This window comes from Protobothrops mucrosquamatus, unplaced genomic scaffold (genome assembly GCF_001527695.2).
Source record: "Protobothrops mucrosquamatus isolate PMUCROS unplaced genomic scaffold, P.Mucros_1.0 scaffold6596, whole genome shotgun sequence".
NCBI lineage: Eukaryota > Metazoa > Chordata > Lepidosauria > Squamata > Viperidae > Protobothrops > Protobothrops mucrosquamatus.
In genome coordinates, this window is record NW_015392419.1 from 11,920 (window position 1) to 31,342 (window position 19,423).

Sequence of the window (19,423 nt, forward strand, 5' to 3'; positions counted from 1 at the left end):
GAGAGAGAGAGAGAGAGAGAGAGAGAGAGAGAGAGAGAGAGAGAGGGGGGGGGGGTGGGGAAAGGTGAAGTTTTATTATTTACTTCTCTGTCGTTGCGGGCAGGCCAGACGAAGAGAGGGAGAGAGGGTAGTTTGGGGAGTTTTAATTCCTTTCCCTCCCTCGTTGGAGTAAGTTAGGCAGAGGGAGTTAGGGAAAAGTTTGACATACGTCTTTTAGTGGGAGGTAAGGGTTTTTTTTTATAGGATCAGCTGGGGGAGATAAAAAGGGATTACATGGAGTGAGGTCAGAGAGGGGTGAGGAGAGTGGACAAGGGAGGCCTCTGCCAGCGCCAGAGATTGGTTGCCATCGTTCTAGGCAAGTTGTTGTCATCAAAGTCAGATTAACATCATCCTGGGCAAGTTGTTGCCACCAGAGACTGGCTGCCATTGTTTTAGGCAAGTTGCTGTCACCAGAGACTAACCGCCATCGTTCTGGGCAAGTTGTTGCCACCAGAGACTGACCACCATCGTTCTAGGCAAGTTGCCGTCACCAGAGGCTGTTTAATATCGTTCTGGGCAAGTTGTTGTCATTAGAGATTGACTACCATCTTCCCTGTAAGTTCTTATTGCCTGAGATCAACCACCATAATCACAAGTGAGAGAGCGACCATCACCACCCCATGTGCGTGGCTGCCGATCGTGACTGAATACCACCGTGTTACGTGCCTTGTTAGGCGGAGGCGCCAACGTGAGAGACCTCTTTGGGCTGGTGGCCACTTGGAGGGGAGGTCGGGAGGGTCCCTACAGGGGTGGCACTACAAATAACTTTTTGTTTTTCCATATAATACAAATATATATGATATGAATGATAATTGCTCAATATAGCCAACTTTATGCAATGGATTAATGATAGAAGTAATGCATACAGACAGAAGTAGCATTAAAATTAAGTTTATAAAATAAATGTGCCATTTGTTATGTTTTGGATCATACCATCTCTACAATTTACTAAAATCCATAGATATTTAATGCTGGTATTGCAGCACTAATAATTTTATGAGACTCTTTAACATTAGATGCCTGCACAATTTCTAAACACTCTTATCGGAAATGAAAACAAAGCTTTAGTAGGCTTTATTGAATCCAGAATATTGTAAGCAAACTATTTAAATCCCATTTTCTCCTCCTTTGTGCAGAAACTGATGTTGAATTTTAGGGCACTTTCTGAATGCTTGTTAAGTGGCATTGATGACATATTGATTGAGAACATTACAGAAAGTAAAGCTTTATAATTTTTTATTTTGTTTTCACTTACTTTCAATTCAGGTGGATCTTCACTGACTGATTTCTCTGTGGGGCAACATTCAAGAGATTTGTGGAGCTGATTAATTGCATCACTTGTAGCATTTTGTACTGCCTGAAGTTGATCATTAGTGATTGGGCCTCCATAAAGCATCTGCCTTTTGAAATCATCTAAAAATCAATTAAAGAAGTTATACAATTAGCAACTTTAAACTTGTTGTGCCATAGTGATTAATATAGGACCAGTCTTCAAATAAATCAAGACAAGGCCTTCCTGAAAATGTTATTTCATGGAAAATGATGAACAAAAAACTATATTGCATTTATGCTTTTTCTTCTCCTTCCATTTGTAAACTTGAGAGTCAATTAAATGAGTTTTTATTTCCATCAATATTAAGCATATATTCCACATTCATTTCTGATATCAGTACGGTTATCCCTTTCCTCACATATTTTTAAAAGTATTATGGCAAAACTGACCAGATCCCAAAGGAAGACTAGGCATAGTATTCTTCTGGAAAAACTGTGGCTCTTTCCCTGTGAAAGGGCCTGGCTTCATTAGGTTGACTTTGGTGAACAGATCAGGCTTATGCTTCACATCTGCTGTTCTGCAAGAATTGGCTGAAATATAAAGAAAATAATTTTGGCTGGATTTGCAAGAATTGGCTGAAATATAAAGAAAATAAATTAGTCTGGATAGGCTAATTTCAGAATGCAAATGGGAATGGCTATCCTGCTAGTCACATGCCAACTATGACTGCATCCTGTAACATGGATCCAGGTGTTATATTAGTGATGGGCACAACTCAAAAATGTTTCTGACTATCTAAACAGCTTTCTGGTTCAAGATAATTTAATAGCAAACATCTCATGCAATATTACTCTGCCTGCTTTCCAAGGATTTATCTCTGTATCCAACTATTGTGGAAATATAGTTAAGTGAAGACTTAAGAGAAATTGCAGTGATACCGGTTGTGTTATTAAAAAGGCTTACCTTCCATTGTACATTCTTCTGCTTCCAGGTTAAAAGAGCTAAGTGCAGCTTCTAGTTCCTGCACTTGCTTTAATAATCGTTCACCCTTATCTGGGAGAGCTTGCACATTCACTGTTTTCAAAGTCCTCTATAGGCAAATTTAAAAAAAAGGGGGTGTGGAAGAAGAGAAGCTATATTATTGATTACTTACCAATAAGCCAAGTCATTTAACCCACTTTTATTTTCTCCATAGGTGGAATAATTAAGAACTATATAATAAATGAAATGTATTTATAAAAATAATGATTAATTTGCCCAAACTCCTATTCATGTCTATGTTTCCTTTCCTCTCACTGTCTGTTAATCAAGGAATTACTGCTTGGGCGAAAAGACAGCTTCTGAGTGAAGAAAAAAAGGATAAAGCAGTCACATACTTTGAGCTCTGGTCCCATGTATTACTTGTTTCAGCTCTACCTACAAATTTAGCCTTCAGCAGATTATTCTTAAGGGAATGCAACTATTAAACCTTATGCTTTCATTCTCAAGTGGACCACCTAGGACCTTTCAAGAGACTGCTGGGAACTGTAATTAAATAACCTTTAAATGGCTTTATAGCCCAATCTGCCTTAGCAGTTTAGTACAGACTAAGAACCTAATATTTTGATACAGAAAATCTTTTGGTTCACTTAGATGCAAGAAGAGATTAGACCTGTTTCTGATTCAGCTGAGCTGACAGTTGACAGTGAAGAGTTTTGTTATCCATACTGTTAGTCATCTGCAAAGAAGCTACTTCAGACAATATAGAAGGCAATTTTTCCTGAATGCAATCCTTTCCTTGCTGGGAATCAATTGCTTGCCCAACAGATGATTTGAATGACACAAGTGTTTCTTGTTTTTCACTGTCCAAATGTTTCTCTGTACACTTTTGCTCTTCTGGAGTTTTCCCCCTCTGAAATAGTATTGGTGTTTTTTCTATATTGTCTCCAGCATGTTCTACTGAGAAACTTCTTGGTTTCTGAAGAGTCACAAGCTCTTTGGATACCAGTGTTTTTTCTTCTGTTTTCCAGTTGCTACCTGTTTTCATTGTTACTATTTTGCTTCTATAGATTTCTGATTCATTTTTTCTAAGTTTCTCTCCATTAATAGGTTTTATGCTTGATGTGTGGCCACTGAAGCTCGACAATGATTGTTTTTGATTTTCATTTTTCTGCAAATCATGTTCAGTAAATCTCAAAGATGAATTCTCTTGCATGTGGCTAGAGGAAATCTCAAATCTTTTGCTAGAATTACTTTTATGTCTATCCAATATTTTTGTGCTTTCAGTCTGAGGCTCACTCAGTTTTATTTGAGTTTTAGTTTCTTCTCTGGATAAACTTTCAAGTTTGTCTTCAAAATCTTTGTTTTTTATGTGCATGATTGATGAAAATTCTTTCTTAACAGGCAAAGTCTGTAAATTGGGCAGCTGTTCTTTGTCAGAGATCTGAACATCTCTTTTCTGATTTTCTTTTTCTCCTGAATTTCTGTCTCCGCTGTCATTCATGTGTTTGTAAGAAAATTGCTTGTGATTCCTGTTTGAAACTTTAAATGGGTTTCTTTGATTTTTATGATCATGCAGCAATTCCAAAGTATGCTGAGACTGTGGATAACCTGGCAGTTCACTGGTATTTGAATCCTATAAAACAGCCACATGATATATTAGTATACATTTAGAGTATTTGTTCTGTTTTTTTTTAAACATACAAATACCTTAATTTTTATATATCTTGCAAAGTCTCTAACCATAATAATAAGAAACAGTAATTATTGATTCATTCATAAATTATGCAGGTATTATTGTATGATTTTTCTACATTATGTGGTTCTACATTATTATCCTAATTCAGACTATTATAACCAGCCCAATATTCTCTCATTTTCTTTTCCTTTTTTTTCACTATTACCCAATTCCAAAGCAATACAATCTGTTGGAAATCCAGTTATAAATACTTCCTTAGTGAATATTTAGATGAGTTTTTATCAATGTTGTCTTCAGTTTTCACTAATATCCACTAAATATCTTTAACATAACATTTCTTAATTATAAACTAATACTTTTAGTTAGATGCAATGTGAGAAATCCTATTATGAAATGTATGCACATTTATTAAACTCTAGTACAACTCTGAAATATTTAGATAGTTAAAAGAGTGTGCAGAATACATAAGATGAGAAAGAAAATATTAGTTCCTTCCAAAAAAGCAAAATTTATTCTGCTTTCTATTTTTTTTTAGAACTTCCCATAGTTAATCTGGAATAATAGTTCAGATCATGATGAATAGAAGAAGATAGAGACATAGTAATAAATCAAGTAACAAGAGCTTAAGATTTCTAATTGCTATAAAAATGTAAACCTTAAATAACAATGGTATACCTGCCAGGGGATATTTCCACACATTTTCTTCCCTTCGGTTTTACCTTTACTGCATCGATAAAACAATCTAGTTTAGAAAACAAAACATGGATTACCACACTGGGTATAAATGCTGAGTATTAATTAATTGATGGTATTCTGTCAAAGCATCAAGTGTCCCTCTGAAAATATACCTGTGCAAGTCTGTTTTTGCTTCCTTAATCAAAATTTGCAGCTCCACTATATATTCTTCATGCACCAAGCAATGAGAAGGAGAAAGACTATGGAAAGAAAAGGAAATTATTTACATAAATATTTGTCACAGGAAAAATAAATGTATATGCTACCTCAGTAGTATCAAAGATGATGAAAAATATTTAAATCTGACTACCCTCTCAGTATTATAAGGCGGATACAAGAATTAACATCCTTCTTCTATCTTTGGAACAATCACTTGTAAATCCAGGTACAGTAAAATGTTTTATAAAAAGGGCCTGAAAAGCATAGTAAAATGTAAAATAAACAGCACAAAAATCTATTAAAGGCTCAAATGTTTAGAATATTTAAGCCTTTAATAGAGCCTTTAAGCCTCTACAGAAGCAGGCAACTAACATTTCAACTTCAAAGAAGATATTGTATAATTATGGCACAAATGTATTTTCCAATGATACCTTTTTGTCACTCCAGCTAAAATTATAAACTAAATATATAACTATTTCAGTTATGAATGGATATAGCATGTTACATATTTAGAAATATTTTTCTATATTAAAAGTAGCACAGTAATTACTTTCTGATAAACAACCGTTGAACAGTAGGTAAGCAACTGATAATTCCCCAAGCTTGACTTTTTAAAATTCAACTTACTCAGTGGGGAGCACAAAGTCACATGGCTTCTGATTTTGAATTCCACACATATAAAAGCTTTTGCCTTTATTTGGGCCATCTCGGTTTCCAGTCTTCAAAAAACAGGGAAACTCTGCATGGAAAGGAAATGAAAGATATGAAGTTTAATCAGAGACAGAAAAGTACCAAGCTAACTAATTAAAAAAAATCTCACTTCAACTATTCAGAAGGCTCATATATCAATTTTATCTTTTCTCTGTGGTTCTTAGAATAGAAAATGCTGCTTAAATTATCAAGCCCAGCCTACTGAGGGCAGGAACCCAAACTCTAACTTTTCCCTCCAAATGTCTACTAAGACACATTGAACACATCCAATGAAAGGGAGCACGGCACCACACTAGTTAAATTAATTCTACAATCAAACTGCTTTTAATAACTTGTTTTAAATTAGCCTATGATTTAACACAGACATACACAAACTGAAATTTATTTTCTGGGTCTGGCTTTCAGGAATAATTGAGACAAGGCTGATGGCCTTTTCCTATATAACATCCTTTAGAAACGTATTGCTATCAATAACCCCTTCCCCAGGATTTCCAATTTTATTCAGTTCCCCATTTATCATCTTGTGAGCAGAGTTAGACTGAAAGAATAAACAGACAAGGACTACCATGCCTAGTGTTACAGAAAAATATTTCTATGCACCATACCTTTTTGTCACTCCAGCTAAAATTATAAACTAAATATATAACTATTTCAGTTATGAATGGATATAGCATGTTACATATTTAGAAATATTTTTCTATATTAAAAGTAGCACAGTAATTACTGTGAATATAACTCTGAGGATTCCTGGGAACCTGCTTTTTGCTCCATTTGTAACAAAAGGTACCCTCAATTTCTGAGCTGCATTCTGTTCTATATGAAATCTTTCAACAACATTATTGTTTATCCCTTTTTAACATTTAAGAATTCCCTTGCTCAATATCAGACCTCCAAGGTCCCTTCCAACTCTGTTCTTCTCTTATTCTCTCTTATTCTGCTTATGGAGCTATGTGTGACTAGGAAAGGCTTTTACTTTCTGTAAATGGGGGGAGGGAGGGGAGCCATTTATTGCTACATATCAGGAAGCAAATCTTTTGTGACCTACTCTAGAAACCAAATCGTTCTTTAACTTGCACATTTATATATGTATTAATCCGCCTGCCTTTTTTTCTGCATAAGTAATTCCTATAAGAAAAACTGCCTGGGGAACAGCCCGATCACCGGCGTAGAATTTTACAAGCCATTCTTGACACCTCAATCGAGGTTTCCTGCTCAGTCACCCCGGTCCACCCTCCTGCGACCTCACCGTGAGCGGAGCACAACACTTTCTCCATGGTTCACTCTCTAAAGCTCTCTAGGGATCCCCTTCACCGCAATCAAATCCTAACCGGTCCAAAGGGAAGGAGTCTCGCTTTCCCGGGAATCGCCCGGCCCACTTGGCTTCAAAGCTGCCAATCCCCTTGTTTCTTTCCCTGGGTGGAAACCATCACAATTCCTCCCGCCAATGAAAAGCCGAGTTTTAGTCTCAGAGCACCGAGCTAAGGAGTTTTTGCCCAATTGCGGACGAGAGAGGAAAGTCTCCGAGGGAAGAAAGGAGCGCAATTGGTCAGAGAGGCAGCCAATGTTTTCATACCTCGCTACTCTTCGCATTAGCGCGAAAAAGCAAGCTCAGCCAACTTAGCCTTAGAACAGTTGGGTAAAAAGGGTAGCGCCCCCTCGGCAGTTCAATGGGACAGGAATTACTTAATAGAGCAGGGGTAGGCAACCTTGGCTCTTTTATGACTCGTGGACTTCAACTCCCAGAATTCCTGAGCCAGCATGGCTGGCTCAAGAATTCTGGGAGTTGAAGTCCACGAGTCATAAAAGAGCCAAGGTTGCCTACCCCTGTAATAGAGAAAGTCAAGTCGTGATGCCGTCTCTCGCTTTGCCATAAATAGGAATATCCGTGGAATTCTGGTCAAAAGTTGTTATAATCTGAAGTAATGTTGGCTCCTGTCCCTAGTTTTCTCCCTTGAGGTTTTCTTTAACACAGGCACATATTTACAATAGCCTTCGTAATTATTCTACCAAGTATTAATAATGAAGCCATTGAATCTAACACTTATGGACAGAATACAAAAATAAAACACAGGCTATTTTTGAATGTATTTATTTTATTTATGTCCTGTCTTTATTAATTTTATAAATAATTCTGAGAAGATTACACAGTACTGAAGGGGCCCCTTAATTAAATTTCTTTTAATAGAACAAGTATCAACAGCAAAGTGAGATTACATCCAAATGTACACGAGACAATGTCAAGACAAACATGAACTGTCATTGTGACATCTGATGCAAATCAATAGTGATTTCATGTCAGGTTGTATTGCTCACTTTGCAGATGCCTCAGTAATGTTCTATGAACATTCCTGATTTGCACTATGATGGTATTCTTTACATCTCCCCACGTCATCTATTCCTTTCTCTGACCAGTATCAAGATCTCATTTAATGGCATAATAAACTTGAAAAATGCACTGTACTTTATTTTTTGACCCATAGAACAAATTTCCATTACCATTATTTGATCTAGAATTGTTTGGACTACATGATGCCAGTCATTAGGTTTCCACAATACTGTAATATACGTTTTGTGTGTATGTCTTTTAGTTTATTTTTGAGACCTGGTGACTGCTTGGAGAAGTCCCTTAAGTTTACTTGGCAAGGTTTTGAGAAAGTTTGCCAATGTCTGCTTACTAGGACTGAGAGAGTGACTGAACAAGGTCACCTAGTTGACTTCGTGCCTAAGGTCGAAGTAAAACTCAGTCTCAGTTTCTAGTGTGATGCCTTAAATCACTATACTAAATAATATACTTGCCTTGCTTTATAAATAAACCACAATAGCAGCTATATATTAATTTAAAGCAATAGATGGGTTCATACAATCAAAGCATGCTATGGCTTAACATTACTTGGACCCCTAGCAACTAATCTTAGGATACATAATGGATGCAACACCATAAATGCAGTATGTTTGTATGTTTATTATTGAATTTATAACCCACATTTCTTGTATAAGACTCAAAGTAGTTTACAACAATATTCTAAGGTGCCAATTCAGTAGCAAGAGAGTTTAGAATTTTAAAAAATGTTCTTCTACAATACATTTATGTTGCTTTAAGTGTCAGCATTCAGTTTACAACTAAGGAAAAGTATTAAAATATCACATTTTCTGTAGAAATGCAAATAGTATGTTAAATATAATTAATAAAAAAACAGAATTAATTTTAAACATAGAATTTAGTACAATTCCAGAGTTGTAAACAAGATGGTAGATAGCAAGAGAAAAGGTGGTGCAAAATTTAACTTCAGTTATAACTCTGTCACCATACAGGCAGTCCTCGACTTACAACTGTTCATTTAGCGACCAGTTACAACAGCACTGGAAAAACTGACTTACACTGCAGTATACCCATGATCATATGATCAAAATTCAGGCATTTGGCAACTGATTCATATTTATGACAGTTGCAGTGTCCTGGGGTCATGTGATCATCTTTTGCAACCTTCGGAACGATTCACTTAACAATCGTGTGACTAACTTAACAAATGGTGTTTCACTTAACTCTGGCAAGAAAGGTTGTAAAATGGGGCAAAATTCATTTAACTGTCTTGCTTAGCAACATAAATTTTGGGTTCAGCTGTGGTCATAAATTGAAGATTATCTGTAATGCAAATGGAATCTGCTTAACCAGTGATCCTTATTCATGGAATGCTGTTCACCATTAATCCCAGTTACAAAAACTGCAGAGGCAATGTTATCTACTTGCTTGTGGAATATAACTCACCTTTTTTGTGAATCCAAAAGAAGATAATTGCTGAAAGAATGAAGCACTGAATTCAAATGATTCCCCACAGAAATGGGCCAAGGCCATAGAGCTGAGTGCTCTCTAGAACTATGGGTCTATAGTATAGTTTCTATAATTGTAATTTAGCAAAGACAAATAAAATTGTGGAAGCCACAATCCAACATGTTTGGAGGACACTATATTAATGACATTGTTCCAGAAGAAAATATGCATCACAAGTAATTAATATTATGTCAGGGCTTACAAAATATTAATCCTGGCTTTGAACCTTCAGTTTGTGCTCTTATCTTAGGTACATAAAAAACCTGATGCACAACTAATTCTGGAATTAAATCACCTGAATATAAAAACTCACTTTTGTACATTAGCTAGATCTTAAGTGCGGTGCTACTTTGAATGCACTCAAGGAATCATAAATATGTATATGTACACCTACAAATATGAAACTTGATTTTCTTCACATACTAAATAAGGAATTAATCCTAATTACCCATATAAATTGCTCCCTTTCCTGCTTCCTCAATCAGTATACCAAGGTATTCCAAGTATGATTCCTAATGCTATACAAACATTGCATTTTCTCTGCAAGCTGCAAGTGAAATCACAACTGACTTTCCAACTATCAACAAGGTTGCAGCTACATTCATTTCACTATGATCTGCCAGCTTTTGTGAGAAGAAAATAGATTAACTATCTGACCATTTAAAACTCAGGATACCTTTGTATACTTTGCAGGGGATGCCACTTTACCACTTTATTTTTAAAAAACATGTCTTGATTTTTTTAAAAACAAACCCATATGCATGTAGTGTTGTAACATTATAAAGGGAGAGAAAAATATTTTGTAGTCACTGAGTTTTGTAAGCTGGTTAATATATGCTGTATTTAACCTAATATCTATCTATATATAAATAAAAATGTAAATGTTCATTTGTTCAAAATCTTAAATCTCCGAAAGTTCTTCACCGATTGCTTTGAAATTTTGACACAACGTTGCATTCGAATACGCGCGTTTTTATATACCTATATTATATAGATGTCACACCTGTGACAGGTAAAAACATGCTTTTTTTAAAAAACAGCACCATCTGTTGGACGTAAAAGCAACACACGCTTTTACCAGACTGAGCCACAGCAACGCGTGGCCGGGTACAGCTAGTATATATATATTGCTCAAAAAAATAAAGGGAACATTTTACCATGGAACTGAAGAGGTTTGCGTTCCCTTTATTTTTGTGAGCAGTATATATATGTGTGTGTGTATAAAGATAAAAGCACTTTCTGATCATCATCAGTTTAACAACTGAGGAATAAAAGTTTTTAAATGGTAGCTATTGCAATGTTTATAGAAGCTGTGGAAACTAACTTTTCTGGGGGTTGTGTGTTAAAGATGGACATTCTGCAACTTTGAACAAAAATATAGAAAATACAAGATGACAGTAAACTGAGAATGTAACCTTGTAGATGATCAATATAAAATGTTTTAGGAAAATGTGACTATTCATATTAAAATACTAGTGTGAAAGTGACCTAATTCTCAGCCTTAATCAATACTGGATTTGATAGGGCTCAGTTGCATTTTATTATATATTTTTTGTCGTAAGTACCTGGACAAAATTGTTAAAGTATTGGAGAGATAGGATTACTTTAACAGTGAACTGTGTTTATATTCAAAAATTTTTCGTCTTTTTCCTAGGTCGGTCTTTGTGATACCGACGACAGGGGTTAGACTCACAAGGACAATGTATGTCGAAGTTAAAAATCTTAACAATCAGTGTCGGTACGACCTACGTCTTGAACGTCGACTTCAGATGTGAAGACCTATCACGGGTTGAACCCTTTATGACGACATACGGTGGCTTTATCACAAATAACTTGTACTTTATTATTTAGGGATCAGTGAACCCTTTCATACTTTCAATTTCCCAATATTTTGAGTTACTTTGTTTTGTAATATTGCATTAAGATGATTCTTTAAAGCTTTGCTTAAAAAACAGGGACCTGTTTTGCTTTCCTTGCAAAGAATCGTGGCTGTGCATCAGTTTTAGTTATTTTTTTTCCTATTTGTTTTATTGAAGCAATTTTAAGTGTTTCCTTCTTCAATGCTTTGTAGTTGTATTTTTTGTCCAATGTGAATCCTGCCGCCATGCCGTGCGCTTGCATTGTTGCCTGCCACAGTTCGTGCTGGGAACAAAAAGCCAGACAGGGCATCTCCTCCAAACAAGGTGATCCTCACATCCGTTTCAATTGCTTTGGCCAAACTGGATGCATAACTATCCAGCGATTTGTGAACTTCGGCCTTTACATGAAGGATAGAGTTCTTTGCTGCTTCTGACCAAGGAAAAGAGAGAGATTAGCCCAATAATTCCATATGAATGCCTCATACGTTAGTGTTAATTTGGACATTGTAGTCATCTATCCTGTAATGAAATACATTCAAAGAAGATTCATCCTATTGTGGCTTTGGGATTCTATGTAGGATAGTAGTTATAAATCTAACAAAATGAAGAGTTGGGTCAAGTGTACGCATGATCATTTAATCTGACAACTGACATCTATCCATAAACTTAAAAGTAAAGTATGTGGATCTCAGACATCAGCAAATTATATAACAAAGACAGCCTTTAAAGGAACTATGTTTCTTTAATTACAACAGAGAGTAAAACTCCCTTTATTAAATGCTGTACTTCTTTCTTCACCTCTGCTACTGCAATAGGCAGACTAGAGATCATTTACAACTACTACAAACTACTATTTTTCCAACATTTGCAGCAGCACTTCTAGAAGTAGCCCTTGAGTAATTCAGATTAAATCTTCCATCTGCAGTTCTAATTTTGAGCTTGCAATTTTACAATATATAGTTTCATTTTGTTTTTTTCTGAAAATGCTCTGAAGATTTCTCTTCTATAGGTCCACTGCACTTTTTGTGTATGATTTGTTAACAGTCAATAATAGTACCTAAGTAAAGCTAAAAGAAGAACTGAATTTTTCTCCATTCTAGAACAGTTTCCCAGTTCTCCTTCTCCTTACAAATCCATGGGGCTGTTTTCCTTCCATATTTTTCATTTTCCTTTGTACTTTCTTACATGTGGAAAACTCCCTTGCTTGTCCTTTTCTCTTTAAGGAATCTCTTTATAATGAATGTTTACTTTATCCTTCCTGAATTCAGTATAATCCATTTTACTTTTACTTTTTTTAGACACATAGACAGATCAACAGACTTTGGACAGTGAGGATGCAATTGCTAATATATGTCTATACTGTATATCTATGAATATAAATAATGGCTGGCCATTACTAAATTTATTTACAGGCAAAAATCTTTAAAAGTTCCAATTGCTTAGAGCAAAGCCACACTTACTGACAATGTCCAATAAATCCACATTCTGCAAAGTATCTGCTTGTTCTATTTTCCCCCTAAAGAATAAGTTTAAATAATTGCAATTATCACTAAATAATTTTTTTATGTTGGCTTTATTATTTTAATAAATAACAAGGCAGCAAACATGCCTCATATTCCTTCCTTCTCCTATTTTCTCCACCGCACCCTATCAGGAGAGTTGGGCTGAAAGAGAGTAACTGCTCCAAAGTCACTGAGCTGGTTTTTAGCCTGACACCTTAACCATTAGACCAAATTGGAGTTAATATGTTTTTTTTTCTTAAAAAAAATAATAATGAAATTTGTTTGCCAAATTTAGCAGAAATATGGCACTTCAGATAACCAAACAGAAAACATTTTAGCAATATCTAAATTTTCAGGAATGTCGACATTCAAGGTTATGTCAATTTCCTTATTTAATTTTCCTTAATTCCTTTCCTTAATTAGCTAATTAATTCAGCCAACATATGTGCCTTATATTTTAGACTGACAATTTGCTGGAAAAAAAATAGTCTCCCTTATACTCTCCAAATTAAAGTTTGCAAGATGGTATAATATTCAAAGTTCAGTTGTTTGGAAGTTGAGTACATGAAATATTCAAGAGATTCCGACAGAGGACAAGAATTCAAGAGATTTTCAGAGAAGTGTGTCTCCATTCCCAGTACGCATCAACTTTTTAATGCAAAATGAATTTATTTTCTCTGCCTCCTTAATTTTTCCCTTCTGGATTATATATATATAATGAGCTATAAGCTATAATGAGCTAAGACTTTCTAGTGCAGTGGTGGCGAACCTATGGCACAGGTGCCAGAGGTGGCACTCAGAGCTTCTCTGTGGGCATGTGCGCCATCGCCCCAGTCCTAGGCCTTCAGCTGGGTTTTATAAAACCTTTTCATTTTAGGCCTCCGCCGCCATGTAAAAAAAAGGTTCAATCAATCAGTCAATTTCAACTTTTCGCGGGGAAAAAAGATCTTGCAAAGTTGGAATTGATTGATTGAACTTTTTAGTCCCAGCCAGTCTGCCGTTACCACTGCAGCCATGCCCATCCAATGGGCCACACCCACCCAATGGGCCACACCCACCCGGCACCCAACAATGCATAAGTGGGTTTTGGGTTGCAGTTTGGGCACTCGGTCTCTAAAAGGTTCGCCATCACTGTTCTAGTGCATTTATTTCATTTTCAAGTCTTTCATAACTTCTAATTTATATTAAATAAACAATTAAATTCAAATGAGTTAATTACATTCAAACTAAAATTAAGTAAAAATCAAAGAGCAGCATAGGACTGAATTCTTAGTTCAAGCATTCCCCTCTTATATACAGTTCAGTAATGGGCATGCCTAGTCTCAACATACCTTTAATTTGTTCCACTTCATCTTCAAAAGTTACAGAACTCCGTCGACGAGGGTAAACACAATGTGGGTGATTGATTCCATCAGAACTATAATCTTCAAGCAGCATAACATCTGTCCCTAAAAAGATATCCTGGCTTAGACAGTTGACTAAATCATTTAGTGGAATAATTCATTTAATGAATTCAAGCAAAAATGGTATTTTTGTGATATGGGCATTGAGCTGTACTCTCCCTCACATCCAGAAAACAGCAGATGGCACCTCTAGAGCTGGAATCATATTTTACAATGCAGAAAAGTGAAGCAGCAAAAATGTCTTTTGCTTATGATGGTAATTATAGAGTTAGGAAACAAGTGAATGGGAAGAATGCCTCAACTTTCTTTTGCAGTTTTTCTTGTAACCAAGTCATCTTTGGTTATGAATTTTATTTTGAATTGTATTTGACTTAACTAATCACTAAACTTACTCAGAGAGAATCAGAAGTTACACAAATGGCTAACTATCTCCATCTTTCCTACATTCATAAGAGTTTTACAGGGCAGCGCACACACTTATTGCCCAGTAGTCTTTTTCCCAATGCTTTTTCCATTATTTTTCATTGACACACAGACACACACACAAAACCTATGGGAGGGGGGAATCTTATGATAGCTTCATAATATTTTTTCATGGATAGCACTAGGATAGTTCTACTAAGTTGCATTTCAAGTTTATTGCAAGCTCTTTTTTTATAGCGGCTACATCATACTCCTGGCTCTTGTTCATTGCAACATAATTCAAAGAAACAATTACCTGAATCCTGAGAGCAACTGAAGCCTGTATCTCCTGTACTGCTGCTGTGTCCTAACGTCCGCTCCCCTGCCATGAGAGCTGTCAGATGTGGAGATAATCCTAGATCTGCAAAAGTATTTCAGCATCCAAACAAATTACCTTTTGGAATCATAACCAAATATCTTCAAATATCCTCAGTGCATTTTTACTACATTGCTTGATTTAATAATAGCTAAGTTTGTAACAATAACCAGTTTAGTGTAATGGTTGAGGCATCAGGCTAGAAACTGGGAGACTGTGAATTCCAGTTCTGCCTTGGGCCCAAAGCCAACTGGGTACCCTTGGCCCAGTTACTTTCTCTCAGCCCTGGGAAGGAGGCAACAGCAAATCACTCCTCAAAACCCTTGCCAAGAAAACTGCAGGGCTCGTCCAGTCAGTCTCCAATCACTAGTCATGACTGAATGGAATAAAAAAAAAGGTTGTAAACTTCTGAATTTATTAAACAGGACTCTTGAGTAATTCAGAATTAAACTTCATATCACTGGGAACCTGTATCCAATGAGGCCAATGGGAAAAAATCTTTATATTCCTTTTTAGCTTGGTATTGGAGTTTGAATATCTCAAAAATAATAAAAATTGAGGAGAGCGAAGGTGCGCCTTGGATTACAGCACCCATTGAGCTGGTCGCGCCTGGAGTCATCCAGCGCCCCCAGGGGAGGCAGCGATCAAGAGGTTCACTGGGTGGCATGGCCTCACATGGAGTGCCCCGGCGGTTAGGGACTACAACTCCCACCTGAGCAGGGGGTCGGACTAGAAGACCTCCAAGGTCTCTTCCAACTCTGTTGATCTGTTATTTATTCTGAAAACCTTTTAAAGAAATGCTTTGAGCATTTATATTTATCTAGGTTATAACATGTGATAATGCTTGTGCCAACTGTGATGAAAGGGGAATGCAGCTAAATGTAAGGAGAGCCAATCACAGACAGAAAGAATGGTGTAAAAGCAATTGAAATTGTAGTGGTAGTGATAAATTAATCTATATCATTGGTTGAACCCCCATTTTCAACTTTAGTAGCAAACCATTACACAGAAAAGTTAAACTGAATTTTTTTTTAAAATCATAAACAAATAAATAAATGGAAAACAGAGGAATTGCAAGAGGTTGTAGATTCTACGATATCACAAAAATATACATATGCAAAAGATGCCTCCTGAAAGCACTTAGCTTAATTTTCCAATTCTGTCTTATCAGTTCAGTGAAGTTTATCTGAATAAAATGGATAATTAGACAAAATGAATCTCCAAGGTGTCCTGCCTGCCTTGAGTATATGCAAGAATTGTGGCTATGTCCATGTAAAAAATTCTCAATGATGAAGAAGACAAAGAAACCACATGATAAAGGGTAGACAGCACTAGTGGCTGTACCAGTCTAATTAAATGGTGGTTACTCTGTCCTAGCAATTTACAGTATCTTCTAGAGGTATTTTAATATTATTTTTAAAAAATTACCTGTGATCCTATTAGAAATACTAAATAATCTGGATGTCCTTTGCCTTTGAACAAATGATTCTCTGTAGTACCGATCTCCAAAGCACATTCCCAGTAACTCTTTGCGTACAGTTTTATTCCAGAGTCCATAAATCAAAGGATGGCAGATAGCACTTGTAAAAGATAACCATGTTGCTAATGTCTCAAAAGCAGGGGAAATGCAGTTTTTACCCCAAAGTGCCTCAGACGTGATAACCACCATGTAAGGCCCCCACGTGATAACAAAAGCCCCAATCACAACTAAAATTGTGATCAAAGCTTTGCACTGATTGGCAGAATAAACAACCCCTTGGAAAGCATTCCTTCGGCTGCCTGATGAGGACGTTGAAGTACTCGAGTTCTTTCTCCCATTCCTTTGTGTATCTTCCGCAGCAATGACCACGCTGCCACAGTGAATCTTCCGTGCCTTAATCCTGGCCACACGAAATATGAAACCATAGCAAATGATCATGACTATAAATGGTAGCAAAGCACACCATATCTGCCAAAATGCGGTGTAACCTGCCTGCTTATGCCATGCAGCTACACACATCCATTTGAACTGATCAAATTCTAAAGATGACCAACCAAAGAGGGGTGGAAGGCATCCAATTAGAGAATGAAGCCACACATACACTATGGCAACAACAGCTCTGTTACCCGTAATCTTCATAGGGTAAACCATTGGGTACAGAACAGCATAGTATCTGAAAAACATAAAAAGGGTGTGCAGTAATATTAGGGTTCATGCAATACATAGGAAATTGAATAATACCAAACATGTAAAAATTAAAGGAATGAGTCTGTCTTTTGAAAATTGGATCTGATTAATTACAGAACTTGGATTGTCTCATGGAAACACACTTTTCTTTGCTGCTTAAATATTCAGATGCTGCTTATGTATTAATAAACAAAGTTATTAGTGCCACAATCTCAATGTATGGACTTGTTAGCATTGTTAATTAAAACATATTTCTCTGCCACTGCATGTTTAATGCTGGTACATGCTAAACCCCCTTTTTCCCCATGCAGCTCAATTCAGATCATTATAAAAATGGATGGCGTACCGATCGATAGCAATGATTCCGAGTGTGAGCATACTGGCAGAGCTGATGAGCATATAGAGTAGGGCAGAGAAGTTGCACCAAACAACTCCAAAGATCCATTCCCGACGGATGGAGCTGGTAACAACGAAAGGAAGCACCAGCACCGAAAGAAGGAAGTTGGACAGAGTGAGGCTGAAAACAAACTTGTTGCTTAAGGTGAGCAGGTATGACCTCTTGTAAAGAGTGAGGACGATCACCAGATTTCCTAAACAGATGAAAATAGCAATAATGATGATAGCAATTGACTCGGCGATTCTGCCTGCTCCCTCTTCCAGCAGTGTGAGGTTTTCTGAGGCATTCTCCTTACTGAGGGACAAGTTGATGCTCATTGTCAGAGCAACCAAGACATGCTGAGCATCTGCTAAAAAAATACAAAAACAGTTGATACACATACTGCATCAATTATATTTCCATAAACAAAGTTACTAGTTCCACAATTCTCAAGGAATGGACTTGGCTGCATTGTATTAGTTAAAATACTACAAATACTACATGCATAAGGCTTATCCAAGTTATAAAATATTACATGAACTTCATGGATATGTTTAATGATATGCAAGGCATTGCCAAAGACAGACAGAACAACTCCTATGTAACCCCCCCCCCAGTCCACGGAAAAACCGCTTGCCACGGAACCGGTCCCTGGTGCCCAAAAGGTTAGGGCCTAGTGCTCACGAGCATTTCACTTTGACCTGAAAGTGCATAATGGAATACTCTATCCTTAGAAACTTCCAGAATACAATTTTTTGGAGAGAGGAGGAAGGGAACTGGGGGAGCAGACAATTTCTGAAGGAAATATATTCTTAAAGTAGGATATCTTTGCCATGCTGTTTGATACAAATTTCACAAGCAGTAATACACCATAGACTAGCATGGTGGAATATCCATGAAAGCCTTGGAAAAGATATTCAGGTACTTTGATGTCTCTATATCTACAAAGATCAAATGGTGTAAGCAATGGTATTACCAGTGACACTTTATGGAAACAAAAGTTGGACCCTGAAGAAGCATGATGGGAAGAGTATTATTGCTTTTGGTGTTGGAAAAGACTCCTAAGAAGACTGTGGACAGACAAGAAAACAAACAAAGGAATCATCAAACAAATCAAACCAGAGTTCTCAGTCAGAAATGACCAGAATCAAATTATCCTATTTTGGATATATTATGTGAACACCTAGCTTTCTGGACAAGGTTCTAATACTGTTAAAAGTGGAAGTAAGTTAAAGAAAAGGATGACTGGCAGCAAGGTGGATGGACTCCGTTAGAATGGCAATTGGCGCACTAACAGAAAATCTGGATAAACACATTTGGAGAGAATATTGCCAAAATCTATGTATGTTGTATGAATTGTTGAATATGGATATGTTGGATGAATTGACACAAATTAGCAACATTAAACTTGGTGCTTTTCATTTCCTACGATCTCTAGATCAGGGCTTTTCAACCTTTTCACCCATTGTACCATTTTTAGGATATGGCAACATCCGAGTACCACCAGTCGCCTAGCAAGGTGTCAAAAACTTGATGACCAAAAAAGAAAAAAATGATAAAGTACAGGTAGTCCTCGATTTACAACAGTTCACTTAGTGACTGTTCGAAGTTACAATGGCACTGAAAAAAGTGCCCCCCAAGCCACAGCTGAGCAAGACACCTGCCTGCCCGCCCGGCCGCACTTTTCCTCCTGTCCGAGGTTTTCATTGTTGTGAGATTTCTGTTGAGGATTGGCAGTGGGGGTGGGGTGGGGGGGTGTTTGGTTTTTATTCCCCCCGTCTGCTGGGTGGTTGCAGCAGGTTTTGGTCACTTCACATGACCCTGGGACACTGTGACCGTCATAAATATGAATCAGTTGCCAAGCATCTGAATGTAAATCACAAGACCCTGGAGATGCTGCAACATTCCAGCTGAT

General features: G+C 36.8%; 2 protein-coding genes across 2 annotated transcripts in view; both read right to left on the reverse strand.

Annotated features, from left to right (window-relative positions):
• The window catches only part of TTF2 (transcription termination factor 2), an 18,629-nt gene extending 11,732 nt beyond the window's left edge, over positions 1 to 6,897 (reverse strand). The window contains exons 1-8 of the mRNA XM_015829629.2: positions 6,841 to 6,897; positions 5,511 to 5,622; positions 4,838 to 4,924; positions 4,665 to 4,731; positions 2,964 to 3,926; positions 2,276 to 2,402; positions 1,762 to 1,902; positions 1,295 to 1,452 (exon numbers count right to left, since the gene is read on the reverse strand). Of these exons, the coding sequence (XP_015685115.2) occupies positions 1,295 to 1,452; positions 1,762 to 1,902; positions 2,276 to 2,402; positions 2,964 to 3,926; positions 4,665 to 4,731; positions 4,838 to 4,924; positions 5,511 to 5,622; positions 6,841 to 6,868 (1,683 nt within the window). The 5' untranslated portion in view covers positions 6,869 to 6,897. The remainder of the gene's footprint in view (positions 1 to 1,294; positions 1,453 to 1,761; positions 1,903 to 2,275; positions 2,403 to 2,963; positions 3,927 to 4,664; positions 4,732 to 4,837; positions 4,925 to 5,510; positions 5,623 to 6,840) is intronic.
• Positions 6,898 to 11,259: 4,362 nt separating this feature from the next.
• The window catches only part of GPR161 (G protein-coupled receptor 161), a 12,901-nt gene continuing 4,737 nt past the window's right edge, over positions 11,260 to 19,423 (reverse strand). Inside the window, exons 2-6 of the mRNA XM_015829630.1 lie at positions 17,479 to 17,878; positions 16,394 to 17,118; positions 14,906 to 15,010; positions 14,116 to 14,232; positions 11,260 to 11,712 (exon numbers count right to left, since the gene is read on the reverse strand). Of these exons, the coding sequence (XP_015685116.1) occupies positions 11,465 to 11,712; positions 14,116 to 14,232; positions 14,906 to 15,010; positions 16,394 to 17,118; positions 17,479 to 17,846 (1,563 nt within the window). The 5' untranslated portion in view covers positions 17,847 to 17,878 and the 3' untranslated portion in view covers positions 11,260 to 11,464. The remainder of the gene's footprint in view (positions 11,713 to 14,115; positions 14,233 to 14,905; positions 15,011 to 16,393; positions 17,119 to 17,478; positions 17,879 to 19,423) is intronic.